The sequence below is a fragment of the Podarcis melisellensis genome, assembly GCF_964234715.1.
Source record: "Podarcis melisellensis genome assembly, chromosome: 3".
NCBI classification, from domain to species: Eukaryota; Metazoa; Chordata; class Lepidosauria; order Squamata; family Lacertidae; genus Podarcis; species Podarcis melisellensis.
Genome location: NC_138530.1, coordinates 63,818,042 through 63,845,314, shown reverse-complemented (window position 1 = coordinate 63,845,314; position 27,273 = coordinate 63,818,042). Strand labels below are relative to the sequence as shown.

The 27,273-nt window shown below is 39.8% G+C and overlaps 1 protein-coding gene across 6 annotated transcripts in view; it reads right to left on the bottom strand.

The window, feature by feature from the left end:
• Positions 1–876: 876 nt before the first annotated feature.
• ARHGAP18 (Rho GTPase activating protein 18) overlaps positions 877–27,273 on the bottom strand; it is a 63,663-nt gene continuing 37,266 nt past the window's right edge. For all 6 annotated transcript variants that reach the window (XM_081907152.1, XM_081907153.1, XM_081907148.1 and 3 more), the window contains exons 3-15: positions 26,903–27,138; positions 23,236–23,299; positions 20,461–20,621; positions 19,454–19,619; positions 14,850–14,941; positions 14,551–14,628; positions 12,805–12,964; positions 11,395–11,477; positions 10,017–10,223; positions 8,530–8,694; positions 4,936–5,060; positions 4,392–4,453; positions 877–3,433 (exon numbers count right to left, since the gene is read on the bottom strand). In XM_081907152.1, the coding sequence (XP_081763278.1) occupies positions 3,342–3,433; positions 4,392–4,453; positions 4,936–5,060; positions 8,530–8,694; positions 10,017–10,223; positions 11,395–11,477; positions 12,805–12,964; positions 14,551–14,628; positions 14,850–14,941; positions 19,454–19,619; positions 20,461–20,621; positions 23,236–23,299; positions 26,903–27,138 (1,691 nt within the window). In that variant the 3' untranslated portion in view covers positions 877–3,341. The remainder of the gene's footprint in view (positions 3,434–4,391; positions 4,454–4,935; positions 5,061–8,529; positions 8,695–10,016; positions 10,224–11,394; positions 11,478–12,804; positions 12,965–14,550; positions 14,629–14,849; positions 14,942–19,453; positions 19,620–20,460; positions 20,622–23,235; positions 23,300–26,902; positions 27,139–27,273) is intronic.

The window sequence follows — 27,273 nt, the reverse complement described above, 5'->3', positions numbered from 1 at the left end:
AATGGAGAAAGTTCAAGACAATTGTTCGGACCAGAAACAAATGAGAAGATGGAGTATACCAAAAACAAATCAGAAACTGAGCATTTTGGTAGCTGCATTTAAAAACAATCAAACAGATGTGTCATCATTTAGACCTGAGCATAGACTTCTGCTATTCACTGTGGCTACTTTCCCAAATGAACCAAGGAAGGGGAAGGAACATGTCAATGTGAAACTCAAATACTAAAGGGATAGCAAAAACATGGAAACCAAGTGCTGTAAATTAATAGCTTATATATAGTGTGTGGGAAATCATTTTTACCTGAGGGACATTTCTCCTCCCCTCCCCCCATCTCATAGGGCCACCCACCTTTCAATCATCTGGGGCAATCAATGATTGAATTTGGCCTTGTGGGCCAAATTAGATCTAATGGTGAGCAAAGGCCAGTCTACAAACCAGAAGTTCCTCACTCCTGTTGTATTCACTAGGCAAAGCACTCCCACATAGCCCCAAAACGAATAAAATACAGACAAAAAAACCAAACAACATCCCTCATGCAAACAAAAAAGAAGCAATTTCAATTTAAATTGTAACATTGGGAGGGGCAAGCAGCTCTGGCTGGCTCCAAGGGAGATGTCTGAGGATGCAATGGTGACAACTGGGGCCCAGGTTTAAATATATACCTTCAACTGTAAATACAGAACTAGCTAAATGTCACTTTGTATTAAATTAAATGGCATACAAGGATCTGACTGCATGTGTGTCATTAGATTCAGTGCAGAGACTAGTCTTTGGACTGCTCCCCCCCCCCCCCCCGGAGACTTCTGTTTTCAAAGACCTGCATGTGCCCTATGCAACAACACACATACACAGAAAAGGAAAACACAGACTCACCATTTTTCATCGGAAACATTTTATGTACAAATCTACACACGTGTGGTAACTCACCACCCTTCCCCATTAACTAGTCAGTGTATCTGTTGTGTATACTCCACGTATACACCTCATAAATCAAATTAGATTATGAAAATTCATTTACATTTATAAAAGAGCTGTTCAAATAGTAATAAAAATGGCACTAACCCTGCAACAAAAGTTATTTTTTAAAAAAATCAAATCTACAGGCCATTTGTAGTTTAATGACCGCTACAGCTGTTCCCAGCAGCAGTAATTGTTTCTGATTCAAATACCTAAAATTTCCCTTGCAATTGAGTCTGATTTGCAGCAACTACAGACTGTAAAGTATTACAAAGGTTACCTTTATGCATCTTTATGCATCATATTACCTGTTAAACTAGGTTCCAGATTCATAAACTATTCTGCCTTTAAAATTTCCTCTTTACCAGAGATGGCTAGTGGGAAACCCCAGTTATGGCTGCATGCCAATCAAGGAGAGAAGGGAAAGCCATCCTGGTAGCCATGTGGACTGTGGCAGGAGAGATAAGAGTTCCAGGAGTTTCCACCTTAAGGATGCAGGATTCACAGCCCTCCAGATGCTGTCAGACTACAACTCCCATCAGCCCCTGCCAGCATGACAAATGGCCAGGGATGATGGGAGTCCAAAAACACCAGGAGGGCCAGAGATTCCCTGTGCTAGCTAGTTCCTGCTTGGACAAGCTTTCTTCTCCCTACTTTACTGACCTGAAACAGTCAAATCCCACCAAAGTACCAGATCATGAAGGGTGAGGCTTCGAAAACCAATACAGTCATTTTATGGCAGGAGATTAGGTCGCAATTCCCTGGGATTGTTGCAAGTGCAGATACCACTGAGGTTTGTGCCTCTGAACATCTGACTCTTCTGATAGCCTATTAATTGTGGAGCAAGAGAAGCTAGAATAATTTCAGTGACACAGGAGCACGTGGTTTGTCGGTGGTGCAAGAGCTCATAGCTACCACCAAAAATAAAAGTCAGTAATACTCCCTTGTTGAAAATAGGAAGGCATCTTAAGACTTGCATCCTAGCGGTAATACATTTCATCCTCTTTTTGTCATTATTTATACAAGCTTAATTTCTGTTGATTTTGTTTCTGAAGAACAAAATGCAAAGGTCAACATGTCCTTGCAGACATCTGCTGTGAGCCCCACCTACTTAAGGTAAATGCTCATCTGCATACAATTAGCCTCACCCCTTCCACTGTAGGGAGAAAAACACATCTTTATGTTCAACCACAAGTGAATCGCTTTTGATGACAACAAGTGAATGCTTAAGCAAAGCCCAGGGCCATGCCTTTCACTGTGAGACTTTCAGCCATGTTAATCTGCACAGAATGCACAACAGTGTGCTCAACGACTACACTGTAAGCTTCAACGTGAGTATGCTGAAATTAAAAGGTCATGAATATTATCTTTGGACTTCACTGACTTTAGACAATACTGAATTGAAAACATTATCTGTGCATATGTCTAAGACATTGGGGGAATATTTGACCCTTGAATGATCATTGATATGACTAGTCAAATTAATACCATACATGGAGACACTATACATATTATTCTTTTCCCAACCTGCATAGATTGCCCAGTGTGAGTATTGCACTCATCACACAGAAGCATCTATATTCAAATTTTCACACTATTGTCAACATGGAATTATGAAGGAAATGCCTAATATGTTATGGAACTTAAGTTCCATAGAGTGCTTATATTTGTAGCAGCTCATTAAGAATTGAGAAGACTATGGAATCTAGGATGATAATACAGAGATTTTCTTTGGTATACTGGCTTCATAGCAATACATTTTTCATCACAATGATCACAGGAATTGTTTCCGGGTAAAGATAGTTTTGTCAGTATTATGTCACATTAGCTTTCACATATGAATGTGTTTTAGGGGACAGAAAGGGTAGGTACATGGTTTTATGTGACTTAAACAAATGAATGTAGTAAGTTTGTGTGGCATACTTTGTTCCAATATTTGTCCTCATTACATAAGGAATACAAGTATAATTTGGATGGCCCAATGAAGGAACATCTAATTTTTACAGATGTCTTCATTAAGAAAATTGACCCTTCACTGGAGAAATGAAGCCATAACAAGCAATCTGAAAGTAGTGGGAATTAGATGGGACCAAAGGCACAATGGTTCCCATAAGAAAAAAGCTCTGTACATACTGTTCCTGTGCAACAAAATCAGTTAAGATCACATAGCTACCTGCCCTACCAGTTTTGCTACAGTAGTTTGCATTGACTTGGGAGAAAGGGAGAAGGCTTTCTGTAAGCCAACTGCAGCACTGACAATGGCCCTTAACAGTGCAATATTTGTGACGTATCCAATGAATACATCACGCTTTTATTTTGGTGCATGTGAAAATTAGTTTTACAAAAATCAGTCACAGTTAATCTCTTTGTAATTTAAAAAAAGTCAGCAGTTTTTAGATTTTATAACCCACTCAGCATTTGGGTTTAGCTGATGCAAATCCTTCATGTAGGTATCATCATCCAGGCAGCGTTCACCTGTTAGGAAAACACATATATTATGTAAAACTACAGATTATTTTGAAAATGATTAAGACTGTATGCAAATAGGAATAAGTCCTATTGAGCTTAGTGGAAGTTGTTTCTGTGTCAACATGCATCGGATTATGGAAACAGAGGAAATGAGGACCAACCAAGGGATGAAACCAAACCACAACTTTATTAACTCTGATTGAGTTAATAACTGAAGCAAACCATAACACCTAATCACACAGTGATCTCAGCAGATCAGATGCTGAATTCTAAGTGAGTTCCACACTGGTTCAGAGACAGAAGAAGTAAAAACCACTGATCAGTCAACTGCCACGCTTTGTGGTACACTTAGGGAATCCATACTAAATTCACCCTCCAAGCCAATTACTTTTAGATGGGCAAGTCCAGCATGCCCCCAGCTTCCTCACCCCAATTGTCTTGAAAGGATGGTCACTTTATGTTTCACCTTAAGGATCACACCAATCTTTACTGCTCTCTCTTTTACTTGTACTATTCCAGCAGTTGTGAACGTATAATGATAATCTAATTAATTAGGCCCTGTGCAATACATCTCCCCTGCTGAGAATCCTACTCAGCTCTGAAGCTGGCCAGTTAATACCATACCATGGCTAAAGGGAGAGTGGGTGGGTGCTGAGCTCCCTACAAACCTATTGCCTGTTTTTTGAGGTAGTGCCCTCAATCCTCATTGACTGCCACTGCATGAGGAGACACTTTGCCAATAAATCCTCACCTCGCTCTTTCTACTCCTGTACATTCAAACCTGTACATCAGGGGAAAGCTTCTAGCCTAATTCTTGACATACGTCACTTCCAAAACAATAGGTATTGGGGGCACTTCCATGCAAGAAATTACTCCTACACCTGTATGAGGTCATTCCAGCTGCAACATGTGCTTTAAGCAAAGTTTGAAACCAGCACCAAGTCTACAGTGTAAAGAGCCTTACCAATGTTCCCTCCAACTTCATATAAAAACACTTCTTCTTTCTTCAGAGACTGGACGGTCCCACTACAAAGGAATGCAACAAAAGTATTCAGCAGAGTACCAAATAACTTGCAACCAAAAGCTACTAGATGTGCTTAGGAAAATGCTCTACAGCTCAGGAGATTTGCCAGTGCGCTAAAATTATCTTGCTATCTTTCTCCATCTGTTAACTTACTGAATAAACATCTCATATTGGGATGATTAGAAAAAGGAGCTACACGCTACAATGAACTGCATGGAAACAAAATTACTTGTAGAAACTCATATACTCAAAGGTCCACAAAGGTGATTTGCGGAATCCTATAGTCCCCAAGATACCCTCACAGAGACCCACAGCACCGTGCCCTAAATATACACTGGTCCCGTGAGCTTAATTATGTCAGGGTGCATTTGTTTTTTTCCTTGCTGCAGAATCAAGTCAACACAAAGAAGAAGAGGAGGAGGAGGAGGAGGAGGAGGAGTCGTGATGGAGTTTGGGAGAAAATGAGAGACAGAAATGCTTGTACCTTTTTTGGCTGAGGAACCTGGCCACTACATCACAAGCTTTTAGTTCTTCCGTCAGCTGGATTGCCATGGAAACTTTGGAAAGATGAGGCGCTTGCACCCGTATTACTCCCTGAGGAACATCAGCCTGCAGAGCAATAATGGAATTGGAATGGAGCAGCTTGCAGCTGGCTTTGAGGAGTTTCTCCAAACATAGTGCAGAATAAATAGTTGGGACAGCTCACGTTCTGAATACTCAAGTTAGGGATATTGTATGGAGAGCAAGATGGCGGGGTGGGTGGGAATTACCAGTTATACAATTTTGCAAAATGCTTACAGACGCCTATATTTTACATTGCTACCACCACATTTGCACAGTCAGGGCACATTATGAAGCATGATTTTGTGATATTACATTTGCACATTAATCGGATCCTGTTGTGCACCGGAAACTAACAAAATATTATTCTTAATTGTACCTTAGGTTATTATAAGAACATTTCTGAACCAATTAGATATTTTTTAACCAAATGTGAATTCTCTTTTCAGTTATACTACAGACCTAAAGAAAAGCTTTTATGCAACTCTTAATTGCAAAATGTGAAGAAATGAGTTTAATTTCAAATTCTGAATGAACTATCTCATATCAAATTATAAAATGAAATTGCTTTTAAAATCTTAGGGTTCTTTCCTTCTTTAAAATCCAACACATCCTACATAAAATTTTATTAAAACCTATCTTATTAGTTGTAATCATTGGATAACCTCTGGAAGGTTTTTGCTACCATAGCCTAGCTTCTCATATACTAGATTTAATACCAGGAAAGAAAGCATTAGGAGTGCCAGCAGAGCAGGTGGTATCCACTTCTCAGCTTGCAAAAAAAGAAAAGACAAACTCTTTTTTATTACAGAACAGAGGCACAAATAATGGATAGGTGAGTTGGGAAGCTATATGTAGAGGGTTACAAAGTCTTCCTACTAATGTGTAGGGCAAGAAACCAATAGCTTCCAACTCCTTCCAGAAACTGTAATAATAATAATAATTTATGTTCCCTTCCTTTAGTGCCTGCAGGCCTGATATTGGTCCCAATTTGACCTACAAGGCCATTTCCCCCAAACTACGGCCACTTGCCCAACCACTGATGTTATATGTTGGTGCCAATTGTTGGTGGTTGCAAAGTGTTGTGCTTATCCAACAGCGAGATCCACAGAGTTCCCTTCATTGGAACCTCCCCAGTGTAGCTGAGGGGGACTTGCTGTCAGCGCCTATCAGCTGACTGGTGCTGGCAGCTAGTGAGTCCCACTGGGATCAGCTACACTGCAGAGCTACTGATCAGGAAGCTGAGGACGTACAGTCCTTTGCAAGCCCCCCCCCCCCCGGTGCATCAGATGATTCCCTTTCAAAGCACTGCCTTTACCCACAACAGTTTGATTTCAAGCCACATGGGCAAGGAAAACACGCCCACTGACACCACTATGATTGGTCCCAGGGGACTGACAGGTTGGTTGACACAGGGTGGAAGAGATAAGGATCCACCCCGACTTTACTGCAGCACTCTATATTCCTAATGGCCAAGCTGACTTTTGCCATTTCTAGATAGGTCTAGACCAGCGTTGGTCAAAGTTGGGTCTCCAGCTGTTTTGGGACTACAATTCCCATCACCCCTGACTACTGGTCCTGTTAGCTAGGGATGATGGGAGTTGTAGTCCAAAAACAGCTGGAGACCCAAGTTTGGCCAACACTGGCCTTGAGAAATAATTTGTTCAGTATCAAGATGGCCTGAAATGACTGAAGCCAGCTATATCCAGTAGATGTTTACACAACACACTGAAGGCATGCTGTGTAATGAGCTCCACTTGCCTTCCTGCTACATCATCAGGTGACAGCCTGAGTCACCTTGACTTGTACTGCGGTGATCAGGGACAAAGAGTGCAGGGCTCACACTCATTAAAAGACAATGGGAAAAGGGAATTGGAGAAGGTGCTAGATATTCTTACTCTCCTGAGGTTCCCTCGTCTATACAGCTGCATACAAAGCGCATGGCATGCTGCACTATCCAAGCCCATAAACAATAACAACTTTTTATTTACCAAGAGAATTCAGTTTTAAATTTTAGTTTTGAAATTGCTGTAATTAAGAGAGCTGACCAAATTGTGAGGATTCTGCATGCTGTGCCCTAAATACATATGAAGCAGTGAGCTATAGGGCCTAATTTTAACATCAGGAGGCCACAGTGGGGATAAGGGTAGGGGAAACCTTTTCTGCTTTATTGTCGGATGCTTTGTCACTCAAACTCCCTCCCCCAGCCAGGTCAGAAACTGGAATGGTGGAGCACAAGGAGTTAAAGTGGGAAAAGGTTTATCTCCTGCTCTTATTTTATATTTAAAAGTTAAATACACAGCACCCCAAACATTTGTAACAAAAATGCCTACCATCACCACATCGTTTGGCCCCCAATATGCCAATAGATTATAATGATTAATCATTATTAGAACGTGATGAGCCAGTGCAATTTTGCATTCTTCCACAAGATGTCTCTAATTCACTAAATTGTGAATATGACTTTAGTTAATGATGGGTTACACACATCCAAAGAGAATCTGCATTTAGAATACAAATCATGTATGTATTCTGATATTTGATCTTAACACAGGCTGGGTATAATTAATGAGAGACAAAGTTATGTTTAACCAATCAAGAACAACAGAGCAGCAAGTATTTACCCCAATACGCTAGTGACTGTGAATTGATTTGTACCTTTAAATATATATATATATATTCCATACTTAAAAAGGGGGATGGATTTGGTTTCTTCTGCTGCTGTTCTTACAGATACTTCCATGACAGTTTTTAGAGACTCTGTTCTAAAATCACTTTATTGTTTATTGGCATTTATTATGTGGTGCACTAATCTGGATGCCAAACTGACAAAAGAAATAAACTTCAATTATTTCAGAAGCACTCTTCTACTTTCCTCTGCTGAAACAAGTATGCAGTTTACACCCTTGCTCAGGGCCATGAATCTTTACCTTTCACTCTGAAAGTGAAGCAAGAAAGCTAGGTACGACTGAACCATTACAGTTTCGCAACATTAAGCAAGCACTTTGGAACATTCAAGTGTTACAAATATAGGCCTTCCGACCTGGAACATGTAGCCATTTTGATTATCTTAGTAACTAAATACATGTTATAAACCCTTCTTTGCTAATAGGCAAGGCATTGTTTTAATAAGATCATGTTTTTCAGATAATTACATTTATTCATCAAGAAAAGGCAAATTGTAAATATGGCAGCGCTGCTATTTTATCATTACCACTAGCTCTGGTAGTTCCAATTGGAGAACAGCCTTTACCAAAGGTGTCATGGGCTTTGAAGACACTCCAACTTAGGATGCAAGGGAGAAACATGCTAAGAGGAAGGCATGCTTGGCAAACCCCACCGTGATTAACTCCGGCCCAGAAACCTATGTCCCCACTGTGGAAAGATGTGCGGATCCAGAATTGGCCTCCACAGTCATTGTTAAAACTGTGTTTATGGAAGACAATCTTACTGAGCTACAAGCAATCGCCAAAGAAGAAGACGACCTACTCTAATTTACTGAAAGTTACTTGCTTACCTCATTGACACTTTTTACATCATTGACATTTTTATCTTGCTTCTCGTGTTTTTCACGGTCATAAGCCATTTTCTTCAGCAATTTTTTCACAGCTTTGTCCTTTTTCTCCTTTTTCTGACTTTCAGTATTTTGCTTTCTTACTTGGTTCACAAGGAATGTAGGAATCTAAGCAGACATAAAATCTATTATTAACACCATTGATGCTGTCGGCTCCTCCAAACAAATGTTTATATCCTTCTAGTGACAAGACATATCAAATATGGAATATCAAACACCAATATTAATGTCAAACAAGAACAGAATTATATTGTTAAAAATGAGACACAAATGATAGATGCAAAGGCACGGTATGAAATATAATTGCACAAAACCTCTTCATAGTAAAACCATATAAGGTGTAGCTAATCATCTCGGGTCAGTTTTTGTACAAGTAACGGGGTCTATATTGGTGTCATGAAATCAGACTCCCCCGCAAGCAGTTTCTCATGAATGGTGCTCTGTCTTCCATATTGTTGTTTGCATGTGTGAATAAACCCACAGAAGGGCAAAACTAAGCTTTCAACACTAATGTATATGGAAATAACCAAGATATAACAAAATACGGCACTAGTGGTATAATTCATTCTAGAATTTGTTTTCTGTCTTTCTGTGTAATGCATACTCAAGGCAGCCTACAACCACTTAAACATGATTAATAATATAATAATTACATTTCTAGAAGAGAAAATTTATTTTCCTTCAGTGAAGCTTTAAAAAAAATATCTGTTTGGTGTTTTTATTTGGTTCATTGCATTTTTATATTTTTAGCTTGTATATAGTTCCGAAACCAAATCTAGTGAATATAAATACTTAAATACAATAAACAAGTTATTGTTTGTTCTGAAATACAAAATAACATTTACAAAGTAGGGGCTATTTACTCTCGTCATGAGTAAAATATGCAAACAATATTCTAAAACACACGAGGATTCATTCTGTAAATATTCCTATGGGGAATTATCTACGCCATCCATATTTTGAACTACATTAAACAGGCATATTTTATAGCTTACACTGACCTTTTTTTTTTTTACACAAAACAGCTCAATATTATTATTATTTATTAAATTTGTATATCTATGTAGCTCTTACATCCAGCTGCTCAGAATGAATAGAGTCATCTGCATTGTGTGTGTTTTTGTGTGCATGTTCAGTAAAATTTGTAAAATGGTGGCCCTTCTGTTTGAGACAATTCTCTAATGCAGAGCTTTCCAAACTGTGGGACATGACACGTTAGTGTGTCAGCCGCAGTGTGTAGGTATGTTGCACAAACGCTCGCCACACTCCTCCCAGGGCTGGAAAGGGGTTGCTGTAGTTTAACCTCCAGTTTGCTAGTAAAACTGAATTACTATGTTGTGAAATGATGCATGTCTAAAAATTGTGTCACCAACATGAAAAATTTGGAAAACTCTTCTCTAATGACAATAAGTACTTTTAAACAAACTTACAGTCCATAAAAGGTTTTGGTTTCTAATCATAAAACGCATGACATTTGCTGTCCCAGCCGCCATAACGAACTCGCTTTGCTCTGTGTTCTTTGAGCCCAAACCATGAAACATGAAGATGTTTGGAGCCATAACCATGGCAACATTCTTTAGGGTCATTTTATTTTTATCTCGGTGATCAATTACCCTTTGAAGAAATTCAAGCAGTGCCTGAAAATGAGAACAGCATTGGCAAAGTAGGCATGCGCAAGCAAACAAGAAACATGCTCAAATAGTGCGCTTTTAAAAGAGTTTATTCTAGTATGTGCACAGCGTTAAATCAACTAGTAACTTCAGTGGTTAAACTAAATAAGTGATTTCTCCAAAAATCAAAGTCAACTTCCTTTTACTTTCAGTAAAAAGAAATGTAGGCATCTGAAATTTTTATTCTGGACCAGAGATAGCCAACATGGTGTCTAATAATAATAATAATAATAATAATAATAATAATAATAAATTTATTGTCATTGTACAACCTGTGTACAATGAAATTAAACGAACCTTGTTTAACTACAATTTCCATGAGCCCAAGCCAGCATGGCCAATGATCAGGGTGATAGGAGTTGGATTCCACCAACATCTGTAGGAAACCACACTGGATATCCTTCTTCTAACGAAGATATGGTTGACTAGGTCAAGCATATATCACATATTCAAGGTTGCCCTAGATTTTGTTTAGCTGTACTCTGGTTCTTTGCAAGACCAGCAGTGACCCTCTCTCTGGGCTGCCTCACTCCTTAAAGGTAAATTTGTGTTAGTGGTTGTGAGATTCATTATGGGGCTGGGAAGGGACCTTGTAGCCCAACTAGTCTAGCAGAAAATCCAGAGGTAGAGTATCCATCAATGGCTGTCCAGACCCAACTTGAAAACCTCCAGTGTGGAACAGTCCCTCTAGTTTTATTGCTAAATTGTTCTTATGGTCAAGTGATTTCTCCTAATGTTGTACTGATAGCTATCCTCTAAGCCCATTAGATCTGAGGCAGAACAACAAGTGAGAGCTTTTCTGATATTTGAGGAGTGCTACCATATCAGTCCTCTTATTCAGGGTAAACATACCCATTCCCGTAACCTCTCCTCAAAGGAGAGGTTGTTTCCATACCCCCGACCATCCTTTCTGAAACCATTCTAATTTGTCCACATTCTCCTTTGAAGTGTGGTGCCAAGAATTAGGCCCTGCACTTACACCTTTCCCGCAATCAAGATTCCAGGCCTATCCTTGTGGTAGAAGCATGGCTCTGGAACCCCAACTGGGGAGGAAGAGAAGTGGGGAGTAGCCCTAGGTGCTGTGGGTAGAAGTGTAATTGCAGAAGTGTTTTTTAAATGGTGAAGTCTTAAGTCTAACCTTAAGAGTATCTCTATTTCCATCTGGGAGAAGGAGGACCAAAAGATTCAGTGCTTGCAGCTGATGCTTCTTCGTTGGAAGTTCTGTCAGTGAAACATGCAAATCTCAATTTGTGAGTATGTTTTTGAATCATTTTGCATTTTCCTCAAAAATATTAATGTTTATGGATTTCTCTTGGTTATCTTCACAGGTAAAAAGCAACCAAGACATTTTGACACCTCAGGCAAACCACAAAATGGCACCCCACTCCCCGTCAGGTAAGAAGGGGAGGTGAACATCAACATCAGGAACAAAGGAAGTTTAAATGTCTACATTGGGATTGACAGCCCTGTGGATCCTGCTGCCTCACCTAGCATCTTGTTTTCCGATTCTGTTTCATGACTCAACTGCCACAAGATCCATTATTACCAATTTGGGGATTCACGATTTCCCAGGTAATGCCTTACTTTTGCTACTTTGTTTCATAATGTAACGCTTATTAATACAATATTTAGTAGACCAAAGAAAAATCCTTCACAGATGAAACATCCATTTATGCCCACGACTATGAAAGGAATTTATGACAGTCAGTAAAAAGAATGGCTTAGTGTCACATGCTAAAAAGCTCACTGAAGCACAGTGCTCTTTGTTGACCATGCTTCTGGTATTGCTGCATTGCAAGTCATTTGTGGTGCTAAATGTAGTATGGGAGTTCCACATCTCTGGAGGATTTCTAAGGCAGCAATTACAACCAACAACAACATCATTAGGTGTGTTCAGCAAGCTTGAAAATCTCTATGTAGACATTTTCTTTAAAATGTTTACTGATAACTTAGCCATCATGGCAGACAGGGTTGCCAACTGGAATAAAATATTGGAGGGAGGTAAGCCCTGCCCTACATAATTATTATTATTTTTTTCCACTATGAAAGACATATCATTTTATGAATTCATCTACTGTTTGCTGAACAGTTCGAGGCACTTGTGTACAGAAAACCATTCTGTGTGTTTGTTTTCAGATGCAAGCAAGCTAATGGACTATTTGCAGAAAATTTCATGGACTCGCTTGCCAATGAAGAATAGCCATGCCCAGAAAAGATTAATGGTGCAAGTGGTTGTTTGACTGTTCCACATCAAAGACTATGAGGGAGAACATTTTCCAGAACTGTAGGAATACAATTCTTGTATGTGCAACATGATATTCTACAACATGGGTTATTAACCTGTAGCCTGCAAGGCCATACAGGTTTTTTCTCCTTGTGGCTCTCCAGAACTCCACAAAGTTTGTTATTTCTAGAACTGTTTGGGGGGGGTTAATTACGGAGTCCTCCCATAGGTTCCCTATAGGGATGTAAGAAGGCTGACCTGGAAAAAAAGGCCTGCTCTGCATAATGACTCCCCTAATTCTGAACCAGAAGGACTTATGCTTACTTTGCACATCCTGGAAGGCCTTGAGATACTCCACAGTGAGCAGCGGTTGAGGCAGTTCTCGAATAAAGAGTTTCAGAAGACTTGCTGCATCGTGCTGTTTTACATTTTCCCAGTGGAAAGTCCCTTCATAAAACTTTGCTTCAAGCTCCTGGCAAAGATTCTAGAAGACAAGAGGCTGAAAAGTCTTTATGCACTTCACACATATATTTAATGCTTTTAAAAAGGGGAATATGAAATCATCTTATTTATCCAAAACATCAACACTAAAACTAGGCACACATTTTAACATAAAAAACTGAGCTAGGTTTTTGGGTGTGTGTCAATTATATGTCAGGGCGTAGTGCTAAAAATGACGTTTTGTATTTCCTATGTTTATATAATGCTACGTATGCAGTCAAAACAGATACTCCATTTGACAATGGATCTCCTTTGTGCTCCCTGGCCCATTAACAGTATTCAATAGCAAAAGAGGATGTGCAAAGGCACATTCAGTGTCATGTATCAAAATGCTCTCTATTTATACATCTCTAGAAATATGATCAAGTGTTGCAGATGTTTGAATTCAAGTGTTTTGAATTCATTTATGGCTCTTCAGATGATTAACACATGATGCCAATCTTCCTAAGCCAGGCATGTCCAAAGTCCATTTTGGGGGCCTAATCCGGCCCACCATTTGGTTCAATCTGGCTCCTGTGGCAGTTTATTTCCCAGGGTAAAATCCTAAAAAAATCTCAAACAATTTCAACCCCCCAAAAAGGCTAACAACATCAGTTGACCCTATGGTCAGCCCTTACGGCCCTTCACTTCATCAAATCTGGCCCTCTTTTTAAAAAGTTTGGACACCACTGTCCTAAGTTAACAAGACACCTATCTGCAATTCAACATTCAGAGCAGGTTAAATGAATAGCTCCTGTGGTCTCCACACATTTCTCTCCAAAAAAGAGCTTGCATGCATGCTTATTTGGCCATCTAAACAGAGGCTTGCAATCACTCTGCATGTTTGGACAACAGGGATTTGTATTGTATTTACCCTCCCCACTCCATTATTGCCTAGTTCATCTCAATGGAGCTATGCTTCAATTCAGCCACTTTGCCAGGTCAAGAAGATTTCTATGCAAGCGTAATCCACAATTAGCAGGCCCAGAGTATGCACATGATGCTAAATATGAAAACCATCTGCTCTAGATTTAAAATTTGACATGCACAGTGGTAAAAATCAGGTATGAAGTGCAATAAAAAAAGAGGATGAGTTTTTATCAAAAAAAAAAAAAACAACAGTCCATACACAGATGCTCTCAGAGGGACTGAGAGCAAAGACTTGTTTACCCAGGTGGCTAACCACAATCCAGGATAACATCAGAGTAATGAAGGGTCAACATGTAGGAAGAATAGAGTCAATTGTCCTTCACCCCGTCCTTAATTCAATAAAAGAATACCTATAGCAATGCATACAAAAAGCCTACATTTATGAACAAACTAGAACTCACAATGTAATAAAATAAGTTTTGGAAAGGAGGTTTCTGTCACACACACTCCTGCTCAGTCACTCAGCTTTGGCAAAACCACTGTCAGTTGTCCAAGGATTAATATAAAATTCTTTTTAAGATACGATTGTTATAATTATAAAATGTCGTAAGGATCTCAAGATCTTGCCACTGAACACAAGTTACCAAATTATTACTATTATTAATAAAATATATGTAATTAATCTAACACTCTCTTTCCAGAATTGAAAGATTAGTTTACCTTTACCCTTGCTGCCACACCCGGTATTCGAAGAAGCCCTTCTGTATCCAGCTTTCCTTCTTCTATATGAGAAATGAGCTGCAAATTAAAATAGAAAGTATCTCAACTCAAGTTGGCGGCAACTAAAATGCTAGTTGAAAAATAGAAAATTTGTTCTACTGAAAACTGGAATGCAGCTGTGGCTAAACAGTTACAAGCTTTTCTGCGCACTGATGTAACTATAGGTGCCTTATATGTTTGCGTTCTGCTGAAACCTAACTGGTATGGAAGAAACTGACTGGTCAGCCTACAGTACTCACTTTTTGAAAAATTAGTGGTATCCGGATGCCTGGCACCCTCTTCTGATCTTGTTCTAGCAAAACTGACAGTGGGACACCAAAAAGACCAGATTCTGTATGAAACAACAAAAGACAAACAATTGGCTTATGACGACATGAAAAATGGTTTCATAGACTCTTCTCCACTATGTTCAGATCAACACAGTTTATAATTAATAAATCCAGACAAACAATTTATAGTCCAATCCTATGTACACTTAGCAAGGAGTAAATCCCACCGAACAGAGTCGGGTTGAATCGTATGCATATTCGCCCAGAAGCAAGTCCCACTGCATTCAATGGGAATGAATTTACTGCCTGTAAACATGCACAAGGTTGAAGCATCAGCCAGCTCTGCATATTTGAATAATGCATGCTAGCTAAAAGCAAAAAGTTGCAGACGAACCCTACAAAGCTGACCCACTTCAGAATTCATTGCAAATTGAAGTGTCAATAGTATTTTCAAACAGACATTACAGTGGTGCCTCGCAAGACGAAATTAATCCGTTCCGTGAGGCTCTTCGTATAGCGGTTTTTTCGTCTTGCGAAGCAAGCCCATTGACAGCTTAGCGGATTAGCGCTACAGCTGCCAAGCGGCTTCCAGCGATCAGCTGTTAAGCGGCTTATCAGCGGAACAGCTGATAAGCGGCTTAGCGGCTTTAAAAAAGGAAGAAAAAAGCGGAAAAAACCCGCGGGGGGATGCAAGATTTTTTTCGTCTTGCGAAGCAACCCCATAGGGGAATTCATTTTACGAAGCGCCTCCAAAACGGAAAACCCTTTCGTCTAGCGGGTTTTTCGTCTTGCGAGGCGTTCGTCTTGCGGGGCACCACTGTATTTCTTGCTGCATACATCCCTCTACTACCATATGAATTAGGTACACTTCATCTTCTCAAATAGCAGGATTGAAATATTCTTCTGTTTTTACATTTCTGCAATCTGTCTTGGCATTAATTGGCTATTATTGTATCTATTTTTAAAGATTTTTCAAACATTTAAAGCAAGAAAGGGGCTCCAGCAAAAATAAATATACCATAAGTAAAGAAAAGGAGGAATACTTCCAAACATTTAACCTTTGGAATAGCTCACTGACACGTACAAGATTGTAACCTCAGTCATTCTATTTCCTGCTGTATGAGTGGCCTGTGAACAGGACCCATTCTAACTAGAGGGCATTAGGCAAACTATTATTGCCTTTGCCTTAGCTGCTCATCTGCAATATAGGAACAAAAATGCTGGCCTTTCTTTAATAGGGCTGTTGTGAAGGTTGTCGAGATAAAGATATGCAAGCCTTTGAGCATGTGAAGTACCCTCCCATCAAGTCTAAGTATTGGGTTGTATCCAATGGTTGTGCAAGTGGAAGGCAGCTTGCACAACTGATGTTTCTCTTCCCTCCTCCTAATCTCCACAGCCCTGGTAGCACCACACCTCCCCACCGAAAAACCTCTCTAGAAGTGAACAGTGTGGACTGTGTTCTATGGGGGGAAACCGATTTGCTGAACACTAAGCAAAGGGGACCTCATGCATGTGGAGCTGCCTTCGAGTCATGAAGCAAGTGGATACAGCCCTTATTATTCACAGTGATGCAGTCACCAACCATAGCTGGTGCTGAGGTAGGGATGGTAGAGTAAACCATTTGATGGAGCATCTATAGGAGGCTGTTGAGTCAGACCATTGGACAATCTAGCTCAGTTGGGTTACAAACGCCTTGGGTTACAAACGCTTCAGGTTACATACGCTTCAGGTTACAGACTCCGCTAACCCAGAAATAGTACCTCAGGTTAAGTACTTTGCTTCAGGATGAGAACAGAAATCGTGCTCCGGCGGCATGGCAGCAGCAGGAGGCCCCATTAGCTAAAGTGGTGCTTCAGGTTAAGAACAGTTTCAGGTTAAGAACGGACCTCCAGAACGAATTAAGTACTTAACCCGAGGTACCACTGTAATGTCCACACACCAGCAGCAGAATTCTCCAGAATTTCAGACAGCCATCTCTACCAGATCTAACCCCAAGAAGCGAAGGATTGAACCTGGGACCTTCTGCATGCAAGGCAAATACTCTACCCTGAGCAATAGCCCCTTTTCCTATGGAAAGACAATGGGGTTTTCCCAAATCAGAATACCCTCAGGAAAAATCCCATGGAAAAAGAAGTTGGACTGAATCAAGAGGGTCTCTCTGTAGCCCTTAAAAATGTGTGATCTGCAGAGACCCTCTATTTCCCAGGGATGAAAGGAAAAAATGGCTATCCTAAAGCAATATTCCATATTCAAGAAGTATTTGGCATAGCTTTGGTATGTTTAACTGGACACGGCTTTTTTAAGAATATAAAAATGGAAGGTTGTGTAGGAGGGAAGGTTCCTTTACCCTGATGTGGCTGGAAGAAGTTATTTTCTGAGCTGTGAAATGAAGATTGTATTCAGAGAACTCAACTGTACCCAGCTGTATCTCCCTCATCACTCACAGTTGCTTTCAATTATTTAGCTACTGCACTGTCGTCTCTGCTGAACCCTGACTGCAAGTTTTTGCCCAAGAAGATATTTGATTAACTGGTAACATGTTTCAGGTCCTTGTAAAACATTAAAGAGAAGGTCAGAAATACAGGCAGTTAACAAAATGGAAACGTTTCCTGTATTTCATAGGTTACTTTTAAATCTGTGCAATGCTGCTGCTTCAAATTTAGCTCTGCATTATGTTTTATTATTTCTACACATTTTTAATTCATATAAGCTGCACTTAACTTCAGATTGAAGGGAAAGCAAAGGGGGAATCCTCTTAATCAACCAATAAATAAATAAAATATTCCCAGTCCAATGCGTTTAACCAGGGCTGTACTCACTAGAAGCTAATCTGGAAATATACAAAACTTCGGTTTAAAAATAAAACTTTTTAAATGTAAAAGTCGCATCTAAAACATACAAGTGAAACTAAATAAAAACAATGAAAATGTTAATGGAGAATTTTCAAATATATACAGTCAAAGACACATAAATTTGCAAGTCAACAATCTCAAAATCAGTATTAGAGGTCAACTTTCCCTAATAAAAATTCTGTTCTTTTGTGAGTTTCCCCACACTAAACTAAGCCTATTTTACAGGATGTTGACTTTACAGATATATGCATGCAGTACCTATATACACGTTTGTATTTTCAATCAGAGGAGCGGGGAAGCAACGCTGCTTTTCCTCTTTTTTAATAGGAAAAGGACTTGATAGTATGCCATTTAACTTGGTGATCTCAAAATGTTCCCAGTTGCCCATATCTATATTAAAGGTAAAAATATATATATAAAACCAATATGGACTGTTGGTTGGGAAGTCCAAAAAGAATCCCTGTATAAGAAGTGGAGAATGATATGAGTGTATAACTGAAGACTTATAAACAAATAAAGAAAAAGAAGTTACTCATTTGGATTAAATTACATGCTTTGAAAATTTGACAGGCCGCCTTTGCTCTGATGGAGGATGCCATCACTCACTCACACACACACCCCAGAATTGGAACGAAATCTCATGCCAAACTAGAAACCACAGGAAAAGGTCATAAAGCTGTAATTTTCATAAAGCGTTTTCCTAGAATAGGAACACTGCAATTATATTGTTATGTTACATAAATTACAATTTTGTTGAGAGCCTCCAAGTGCAGTCATGTTAAGTTATTTCATCCCGCCCTATAGATCATAATCAATATGGATGGTTCTCCACAAACAAAAATAAATCATGGTTGAGAGCACTTTTAGAGTTAAGCTTCTAAAGATAGGCAAAGGGAAGAAACGAAACGTTCAAGCAGTGAAACAAGCATGACAGCATTAAGGACAAGCTTAGTGAAACACTCCATCAGGTTTAAAGTAGGAAGAAGTGATATATTCCTAGCCTCGTTTGGCATGATTCAGCCAGAGTTTGAATCTCTCTCTCTCTCTCATTACAGTCAATGCAACTTGAATGTAATTAAGTTGCATTGACTGTAATGAGAGCTCTAAGATCATGCTTAACAGGTCGCCACTAAACCTGATGGAATGCAAAAATGCTTCATATGGCATGGATTGTACCCATCATACTCACCTGACTACGTACGCCAAGCCACAACCCTTTAAAACAAATGCATTTGGTTTGCAGGTTCTGTTGACCCCCAGTGGATACCTGAGGCCCATTACTTCATTTAGAATACGAGAATACACAATGCGGTGTGATGCGTGTACAGTGGTACCTCGGGTTACATACTCTTCAGGTTACATACACTTTACACTCTGCTAACCCAGAAATATTGCTTCAGATTAAGAACTTTGCTTCAAGATGAGAACAGAAATCACGTAGCAGCGACGTGGCAGCAGTGGGAGGCCCCATTAGCTAAAGTGGTGCTTCAGGTTAAGAACAGTTTCAGGTTAAGTGCGGACCTCTGGAACGAATTAAGTACTTAACCCAAGGTACCACTGTATAGCGCACCCCACCAAAGCAAATGGGAAGTCTCAACGACCTTACTTCATTTTTGCCGCACCTTCTACAGTTTTCAAGGGGAAACCAAAAAAGTGACCTCAAAGATTACACATATAGAAATGCACATCAACATAGTAGCACTGCAAATGGAAGAAACTGACCTTTGGTTTTGATTTTTATTGCTTTTTGTGGCTTCAGTTCTGTTCCAAGGATATCAAAGAGAGCCGTCAGCTCAATTAGTGCCAGAGCATGGACCTTCTTCATATCCTGAGGGGCAAGGTCTCCAATCTTTGTTGTACCCGTTTTGTCTTTTGGCAGTCTGAAATTCTAAGAGTTTAAAATAATAGCATTAAAGTCTGCTCTCTAACAAGCAACAAAAGGAAGCGGGAGCTCGTGCTGCATTTCAGCGGTGCCTATTATTGGCGAGGGTATTATTTTTTGCTATAATAAATTCACTTTTGCACTCCTAGTTTAAAAATTCCCCCCCTCCCAAGCATATTATTAAAATTACAGCTTCATTGGGGACTAGTACACTGGTACCAAACTGGAGGTACATGTGGGGCTGCGGTCTCTGTGGGTAACAAAATAAGGGGTGGAGGAGTTACCGATGCCTTAGAAGTGTTTGAAAGTGGGTTACCCATACCTTGAAAGTGGATTTGGCTTTTGCCTGTTTGAAAACTGAATGCATGCCAAGAGCACCGTGCATCTTTCTTTAAGCAATCAACGATGGACAAATAAATTCGGACTAGAGCAATGAGCACCTGATCGTGAAAGTGTTTTCATCCCTAGAAAAGGACCTAAAGCCTGGTCTAAACAGCTGAAGTAGTAAAATAGTTCCTAGAACTATAAATCTTCAAACTGCAGGTGGTAATGGTGAAGGTTGCATATGTGAACACTTCCCAGCCCATTACTGAACACAGAAAACTAGATTTAGACTCTGCAGTTTCACACTTCATTTTCCATGAATGCCCCATTACCAACAATGCAATCGAACACACATATTGGCTAAACACATGTCAACATTCTACATGTCTGAATATGTAGTACTCTTTATTTCTTTGAACTTGAAGTTCTCCAGTGTAATTTTGTACAGTGTAATTTTGCAGAAGATAAATAAGAAACCCCCACAGAATGAAAGATATTAAAGCAAGACCAAAAAAGCACCTACAGGAAGGAGTGTGTCATCCTCTTTGCCCTTCAAGACTTTGCCTGCTGGGTCATCTTTGAGCGTAGCTGCCTGCTCCGAAAATGATATTTCCAAGTTAATGTCTGTTTCAGTGACTGGAACATCTTCTCTTTGATGATCATAATCAATATGTTGACAAGATGCTAGATGTGATGAAAAAGAAATGGGGGAAATGGTCATTAAAGTTCAAATGCAACTTTTCCCCCACTTCCATCACCATATTTGAGGAGGGTGCTGAATTAATCATGGATTGGCTCCAGAGATTCATGAACAGAAAATCTGCTCACAGAATGCTTCCACCTTCTGATAGGTTATGGGAGCCTTTATGAACCTCAGCTGGATCACAGTCCCCTTACACGAGCATATAACTGCTTTGCAATCAAGGCACATTATGAAGATCACAAATTTTTAGTATCCTCCCTCCCCCTAATAATCTTACTGTTGTGCTGTTTAAAAAAATCTATACTTCCTAGCATGTAAACGTCCTTGATGGTAAACCGCTATTATGTTACTGTCTCTAGCTTTACAAAGATAATACCACAACTAATGTGCAGCATTGCTCAGTTCCAAAGTTAATAAATTATTATCATTTTTCAATCATGAGGCAAATGTGATGACTACTGCAGCTTTAAATATTTTGTTAAACACCACCTAATTATCACAGATTATTAGTTACAGATAGGTAGCCGTGTTGGTCTGCCATAGTCAAAACAAAAAAAATTCCTTCCAGTAGCACCTTAAAGACCAACTAAGTTAGTTCTTGGTATGAGCTTTCGTGTGCATGCACACTTCTTCAGATACCACTTCGTATCTGAAGAAGTGTGCATGCACACGAAAGCTCATACCAAGAACTAACTTAGTTGGTCTTTAAGGTGCTACTGGAAGGAATTTTTTTTGTTATCACAGATTATTATCAGAGATGAGAAAATTACTTCGCTCCCTTACTTTGCTCACTGCCCCAAACCCTAAATACACTCCCAACTTTTACTAACAAGCTTTTAGCTTTGAATTTCACTTCAAGAATATTTGGTGCCTTTGAAATGCCAGGCAATTCCTATTGCCGTTGGAAAAACAACTGCCCCCCACTATGCTCTGCTAAAACAACACTGACTATTAGCTCCTTATTACTGACGAGCCTCTGGCACAGCCCAGAAACAGGTGCTGAAGTTTGTACCCAGCAAAACTGGGGCAAACAGATTTCTCTCCCATTCCAATCCTGGCAGCAGAGATGCACTTTACAGCAAGGTTCCCAACAGCTGTAACATATCAGAATATACACAGGCTGATTTAGCTTTTCCCTTTTCATTCAGTGCTATGAGAGTGTTAGCATATGGAAATTGCCTTTCAGAACTTCTCCATTTCTAAAGGCTCATAAAGAGGCACTGGAGAAAAAAGAACCAGATGTTATGAAATTCTTAAATAAAATGCTTGGTAATTTTCCAGACCAAGATTCTACGGCAGTTTACTGGCATAAGCCCTGTGCTTTTCTGTCTGCCTCTCTGCCTTGTGCTGACCCAGCAGTTTGGCAGCAATCCCATCTTTGAAACTGTTCTTGCTAGTGAATGGCTGCCTGGTGGCTGAAGCAAACAGAGAAAAGGCTCATTAAGGCTCCTCTAAGCACATATTATTCAGCTGACGGTATCTTTCTGTTTCACAATATTTTGTATTTCCAACTTGGCTCCTGCTTATTGAACATGTATTCAGAGTTCTGAAATATATTGATAATTGGTAATATATCCCATTTTTAATACCAAACTTCATGGGTATCATCCTTACCATTAGTGATAAAAGCAGGGCTCTTGTTTTTCTCCTTATTTGGAAGCATACCTTTCTCCTGTTTCCCCCACCCCCCAGTCAATTATATACAGGCATTTATGGCTATCGTACACAAATTCCTGTTTTGTAATTAGTCATTTTTCTGACCATGCTTCCTTATCCTACTTTTAAGATTTCCTTGTCTCTCAGACTTGGACCTAGCTGCCTTTGTATAGGCTTCAAAATACAGCAAGGTTGCCAAGTCATTACTCTGGTGTCTTGAGATTTCCATAAATACATCCAAGAGTTGAGGAACTCTAGTTCCATTATGAGAGTACAACTGAGTTCAATGTGCTTTAGTTTTATTTAATATGAATTCCCAACAGCCAGATTTATATACCCATCTTAATCCAAAGACTGGATTTCACAGAGCTAGTCAAATGCAATCGTTGCAATTGTTTTATTAACTTAACAATTGGGTGCAATTGTTTTATTAACTTGTTTAATCTGCTCCTTTACAGTTTTTGGAAAGACAAATTGGTCAAAGCTTGCCATTAGGGTGTGCAACTGGGGTCCCAACACCAGGCACATAATTTGGAGAGGGAGGCGCTGGCACACTGGACTGGCTGCTGCCATTGACATTAAACAAATGTTACAACTTTCATTATGCAATATATGGATTGTAAGATTTTATGAATATTATGATTACCAAATAATAATTATTTTGGTCTGGTTGCTGTTTATAGAAATAGCAATGGTATTCGATCCACACTGGGAACAGTTATGGTTAATTAGGGCATTGGAGCCACAAGACTAAATCTGATGAGGTTTTTGACTTGGCAGAGATTCTGACACGTGTTTGGGTTGTCTAAAAGACTTCTCCAGAATATGGTCCATATCCTAGAAAAAGCTTTCTTTTTTTAAAAAACGAACTTGTTCAGCAATATATCTTGTTAAGACATTTCAAAATAGAAACAATACAGAAAATTTGTTAAGATTTACCCTCTTTTGTGTCCTCCTCTTTGTTTTCTTTTGTTCTTACAGACTGGTGTTCACTGTCAATTTCCTAAAACGCAGAAAATAAAATATTCTGAATATTTATTCAGAAAATAAAATGATAGACAAGATGCTTTGCTCCCACCTGATCTTAAGACAGACAACAGAAAAATTGCTCTTGCATGGACGTTTTCATGTTTGAATTTCATGTACAGTGGTACCTCGGGTTAAGTACTTAATTCGTTCCGGAGGTCTGTTCTTAACCTGAAACTGTTCTTAACCTGAAGCATCACTTTAGCTAATGGGGCCTCCTGCTGCTGCCACGCCGTCGGAGCACCATTTCTGTTCTCATCCTGAAGCAAAGTACTTAACCTGAGGTACTATTTCTGGGTTAGCGGAATCTGTAACCTGAAGCGTATGTAACCTGAAGCGTATGTAACTCAAGGTACCACTGTACAGAATTTATAGAAAATATTGCCAAGATTTAAAAAAGATTTTTAACACAGTCAGTACTTGAAAACTTTCAAAACTTGAAAGGCCAGAGGTTTGGGGATATATGGAGAATCCCTGCTTCAGAAGCAAGGAGCCTGTTGTCTTTCAGATGTTGCTGAATTACAACTCCCCCTGTTCCTGACCATTGGGCTGGGGCTGTTGGAAGCTGAGAGCCCAACAACATCTGGGAGACAAAGGATTCCCCACAACAGCCTGCATGAAGAACAGCTTTTAAGCATATTGTGATGGCCAACCGTGAAGGACGTTTGGAATTTGGAAACTATGAATGAACTTGCAGTATATAACCAAAGGTATAACCAAGTTGTTATTCTGTCTGAACTTGTGAAAGTTTGAAGAGCCTAAAGGGGATAGGGAAATTATTAATATTTATGTTAACAGCTGCTCAATATACAATCATCTACATATGGAAACCAAAAGGCCCCGTGCCCTAAAAAAATGTATGATGAGGTTATGAGACCTGGTGCTCATGCTGAAACTCATAAATATTAACAGAATTGGAGGGGGCAGACTGGGAAATAAGATTTGTTTGAGAAATGGACTGTTTTTGTTATGCATGGGAAACACACACACACAAGCAAGTATATAAATATATAATGAAACAGTTGGAAAAAGAGCACATTGTTTATAAAAAACAGTTTTGTTGACTATACATTTCTGATTTAATTTCTTTGTGCATCCATTTTTTAAAAAAAGAATACATTGATACGCACAAATATTATGCTTGGTCTTTTTAGTTCCAATTACTAGAAATGTCAGTGACGTTTGCTGGGCTCAGCCTCAGAATTGAGACTCTGGGATCCTGTAAGGCTTAACCCAAAGGGAGAGGTGAACATTAGAAGGTTAATCCCCCCCCCCCCCGTTCAGGTTAACATATTGGGCTGGAAAAGGCTTCCCAGTGCATTCCTTTTTTGCAGAGCAGCCCCAGAGGAAACTGGTGTTGAGGGCAAAAACAACCCCAGATGGGATCATCTTCCCTCATAGGAGGGAAGGGCTTTTGCTCAGAAGCCCCAATTTTCCACAGTCTCAATCCCAGCTTCTCATTTTATCTGGGCCTCGGAAAGTCAGCCAAGTTCTTCTTCCTCCCCACAAAAAGCCGGGGGCTCCGACTATTTCTGAGGCAAGTAGCAGAGAACTTCCCCTTTCCCTGCGGTTATATGCTTCTGCTAATACTTGAACAGGTTCTTCCAGTGCAGGGAAGTTTGCATATTAATCCAAGGTCAGGTTAGCCAGAACAGGTGCAACTGCTTCTTGCTCTTGACACTTCTCCACATTCCCCATGAATAATGATATTGATAGCCTTTATTTCAGTATAAGAGCAATCTTTCTCGTAGATTTCCAAACCCTAAACTGGGAAGGGTAAATACAAGCACACTAGCAAACTTCCCCAACCTTCCCAACAATCTCCAGATGTTTGGTACTACCACTCCTATTGGACCTTATCAGCACAGCCAAGCTGGATGGGGTTGATGGGAGTTGCAGTCCAAAACATCTGGAGGGCACTGAATTGGAAAAGGCTGCACTACAGAGAAAAGAGGAATCAGTGAAACCTTCTATATACATGATGGCTTCTTTCTGCCATCCATTACTGACAGTAGTTCAGACAACACTTTAAGAACGTATTTGCCACCCAATCCTAAGTTTGGAAGCCCATCAAATTTAGGTACATATTAAAAAATTCTCTGAAGCAGTGTCAGACCACTCAGGATTGTCTATGTTGACTAGCAATAACACTCCAGGGTTTCAGACAAGTGCCATGCCTATAGTCCTACCCAGAAATGCCAGGATTAAAGCTGGCATCTTCTGCATGCGATTCAGATGTTCTACAACTGAACAATTGGCCCTTCGGTACACATTTTGATGGGGCACATTCCCAAGTAAAGGTACACAGGATTGCAGTCCAGGGAAGTGTTTCACATCTTTTCATTACTAGCCTTCTCTCTAGTTGTTGCTCCTTATTTGGTTTTATGCTGCAACATTTTAGCACCAAATTGCTCCAGAGGAAAACAGGAACCTTTAATCCTTGCAAGTATAAACATAATAGTGCAATTGCTGTGTGTGTTATTTCCTATTGTTTTAGTAAGTAATTGATTTTTGTAGCAGTTATTTATGATTTTGAATACAGAACAGCAGCATGTGGCTAAAGGACAAACATTTAAATGAGCCTAATCTCTGGCTTGCCAGAGCAGCGATGTCACACTGGCCATGTGACCCGGAAGTGTCTCCGGACAGCGCTGGCCCCTGGCCTCTTAAGTGAGATGGGCGCACAACCCCAGAGTCTGTCAAGACTGGCTCGTACGGGCAGGGGTACCTTTACCTTTTAATATGCGGCTGATGTCACCACAGGTTGAGAATGCAATTACATTGCTCTAAAAAGGAATGCACAGCACTTTTTGATTCAGTAAAAAAACAAACCACAAAAGCACCTCTGGATAAATATTCACTTCAAAAAGGGAACTGAAGCACTAGCTAGATCATCTGACAGATTATAGCATCCATAATAAATGGAGCATCAGCTGTACCAAACTAATTTCATAGTTGAATAGAACACCCCTATGTCTGGCTCTCAGGCACAAAGATGAGTAAAGTCTGACATTCCCAAAATGGGAAAAGGTGTCTCCTGAACCTGTGCATCTTTCCAAGTTTTCTATACAGGAAATTATTTTTGCAGATTTGTAAAACAGGGAGTCTAACAGACAAATGGATTTCTCCATTTTCAGAACTGGAGAAAGCATCGGGATATTGAAAGTCATCCCACAGCTGAACAATCTACATGCCAGCAAATAAACCCTATGGCTTGATTGGTACTTAAAGTCAGGAAAAAGGAGCTCCACCTCACCTGAGTCTGCTGCCTGAACAAACTGCTTCCCTTTGTTTCATGTGAAGACCTGTTTCACAAACTAAAGCTAGACTTCGCAAAATATAGGCAAGGCCCCCTTGTCAGTAAAACACAAAACTTCATCTTCTTCCTAGCAAATTTAAACCCAGCAGCATGGCCATATCCTCTAAGCAGCATGCAACAAGCAAAGCAGCCTTTAGAAAATGCCCTCTTGTTGAGATTTGTGAAACAGTGTCTCCTCCAACTTAACCCTAATAGCCTGCATTCCTATACAGGTTTTCTTTTAAGTGAGGCTAAACCAAAAGCCACAAACCAGGAACTCACTTTTTCCTTTGACTCATTTTGCTGCTTGAAGATATCTCTCACATCAGGAACTTGGTACTGCTTGTTTTTCTTCCTCATTGTCTGTGTGACTGTCTCCACTCGTTTCTGCACGGCTGCTGCCTGTGTACGCGTCAGCGTAGCCAAAACCACCATGCTTTCTTGAGAGTCAGCAGCTGCCTCACCAAAGAGGTTCGACAAACCGGCTTCTTTTAACCACTCTTCTTCCAATTCCCCCTCTGGCCAGGACAAAAGAAGATAAAAATTAATTTGATGACATTTGCATGACCGCAAATTTGATGACATTTGCATGACCGTGGGTTTGCGTTATACCCAAAGTCAGCCATAGATTTCTGCAGGAAAGTGAGAGGTAT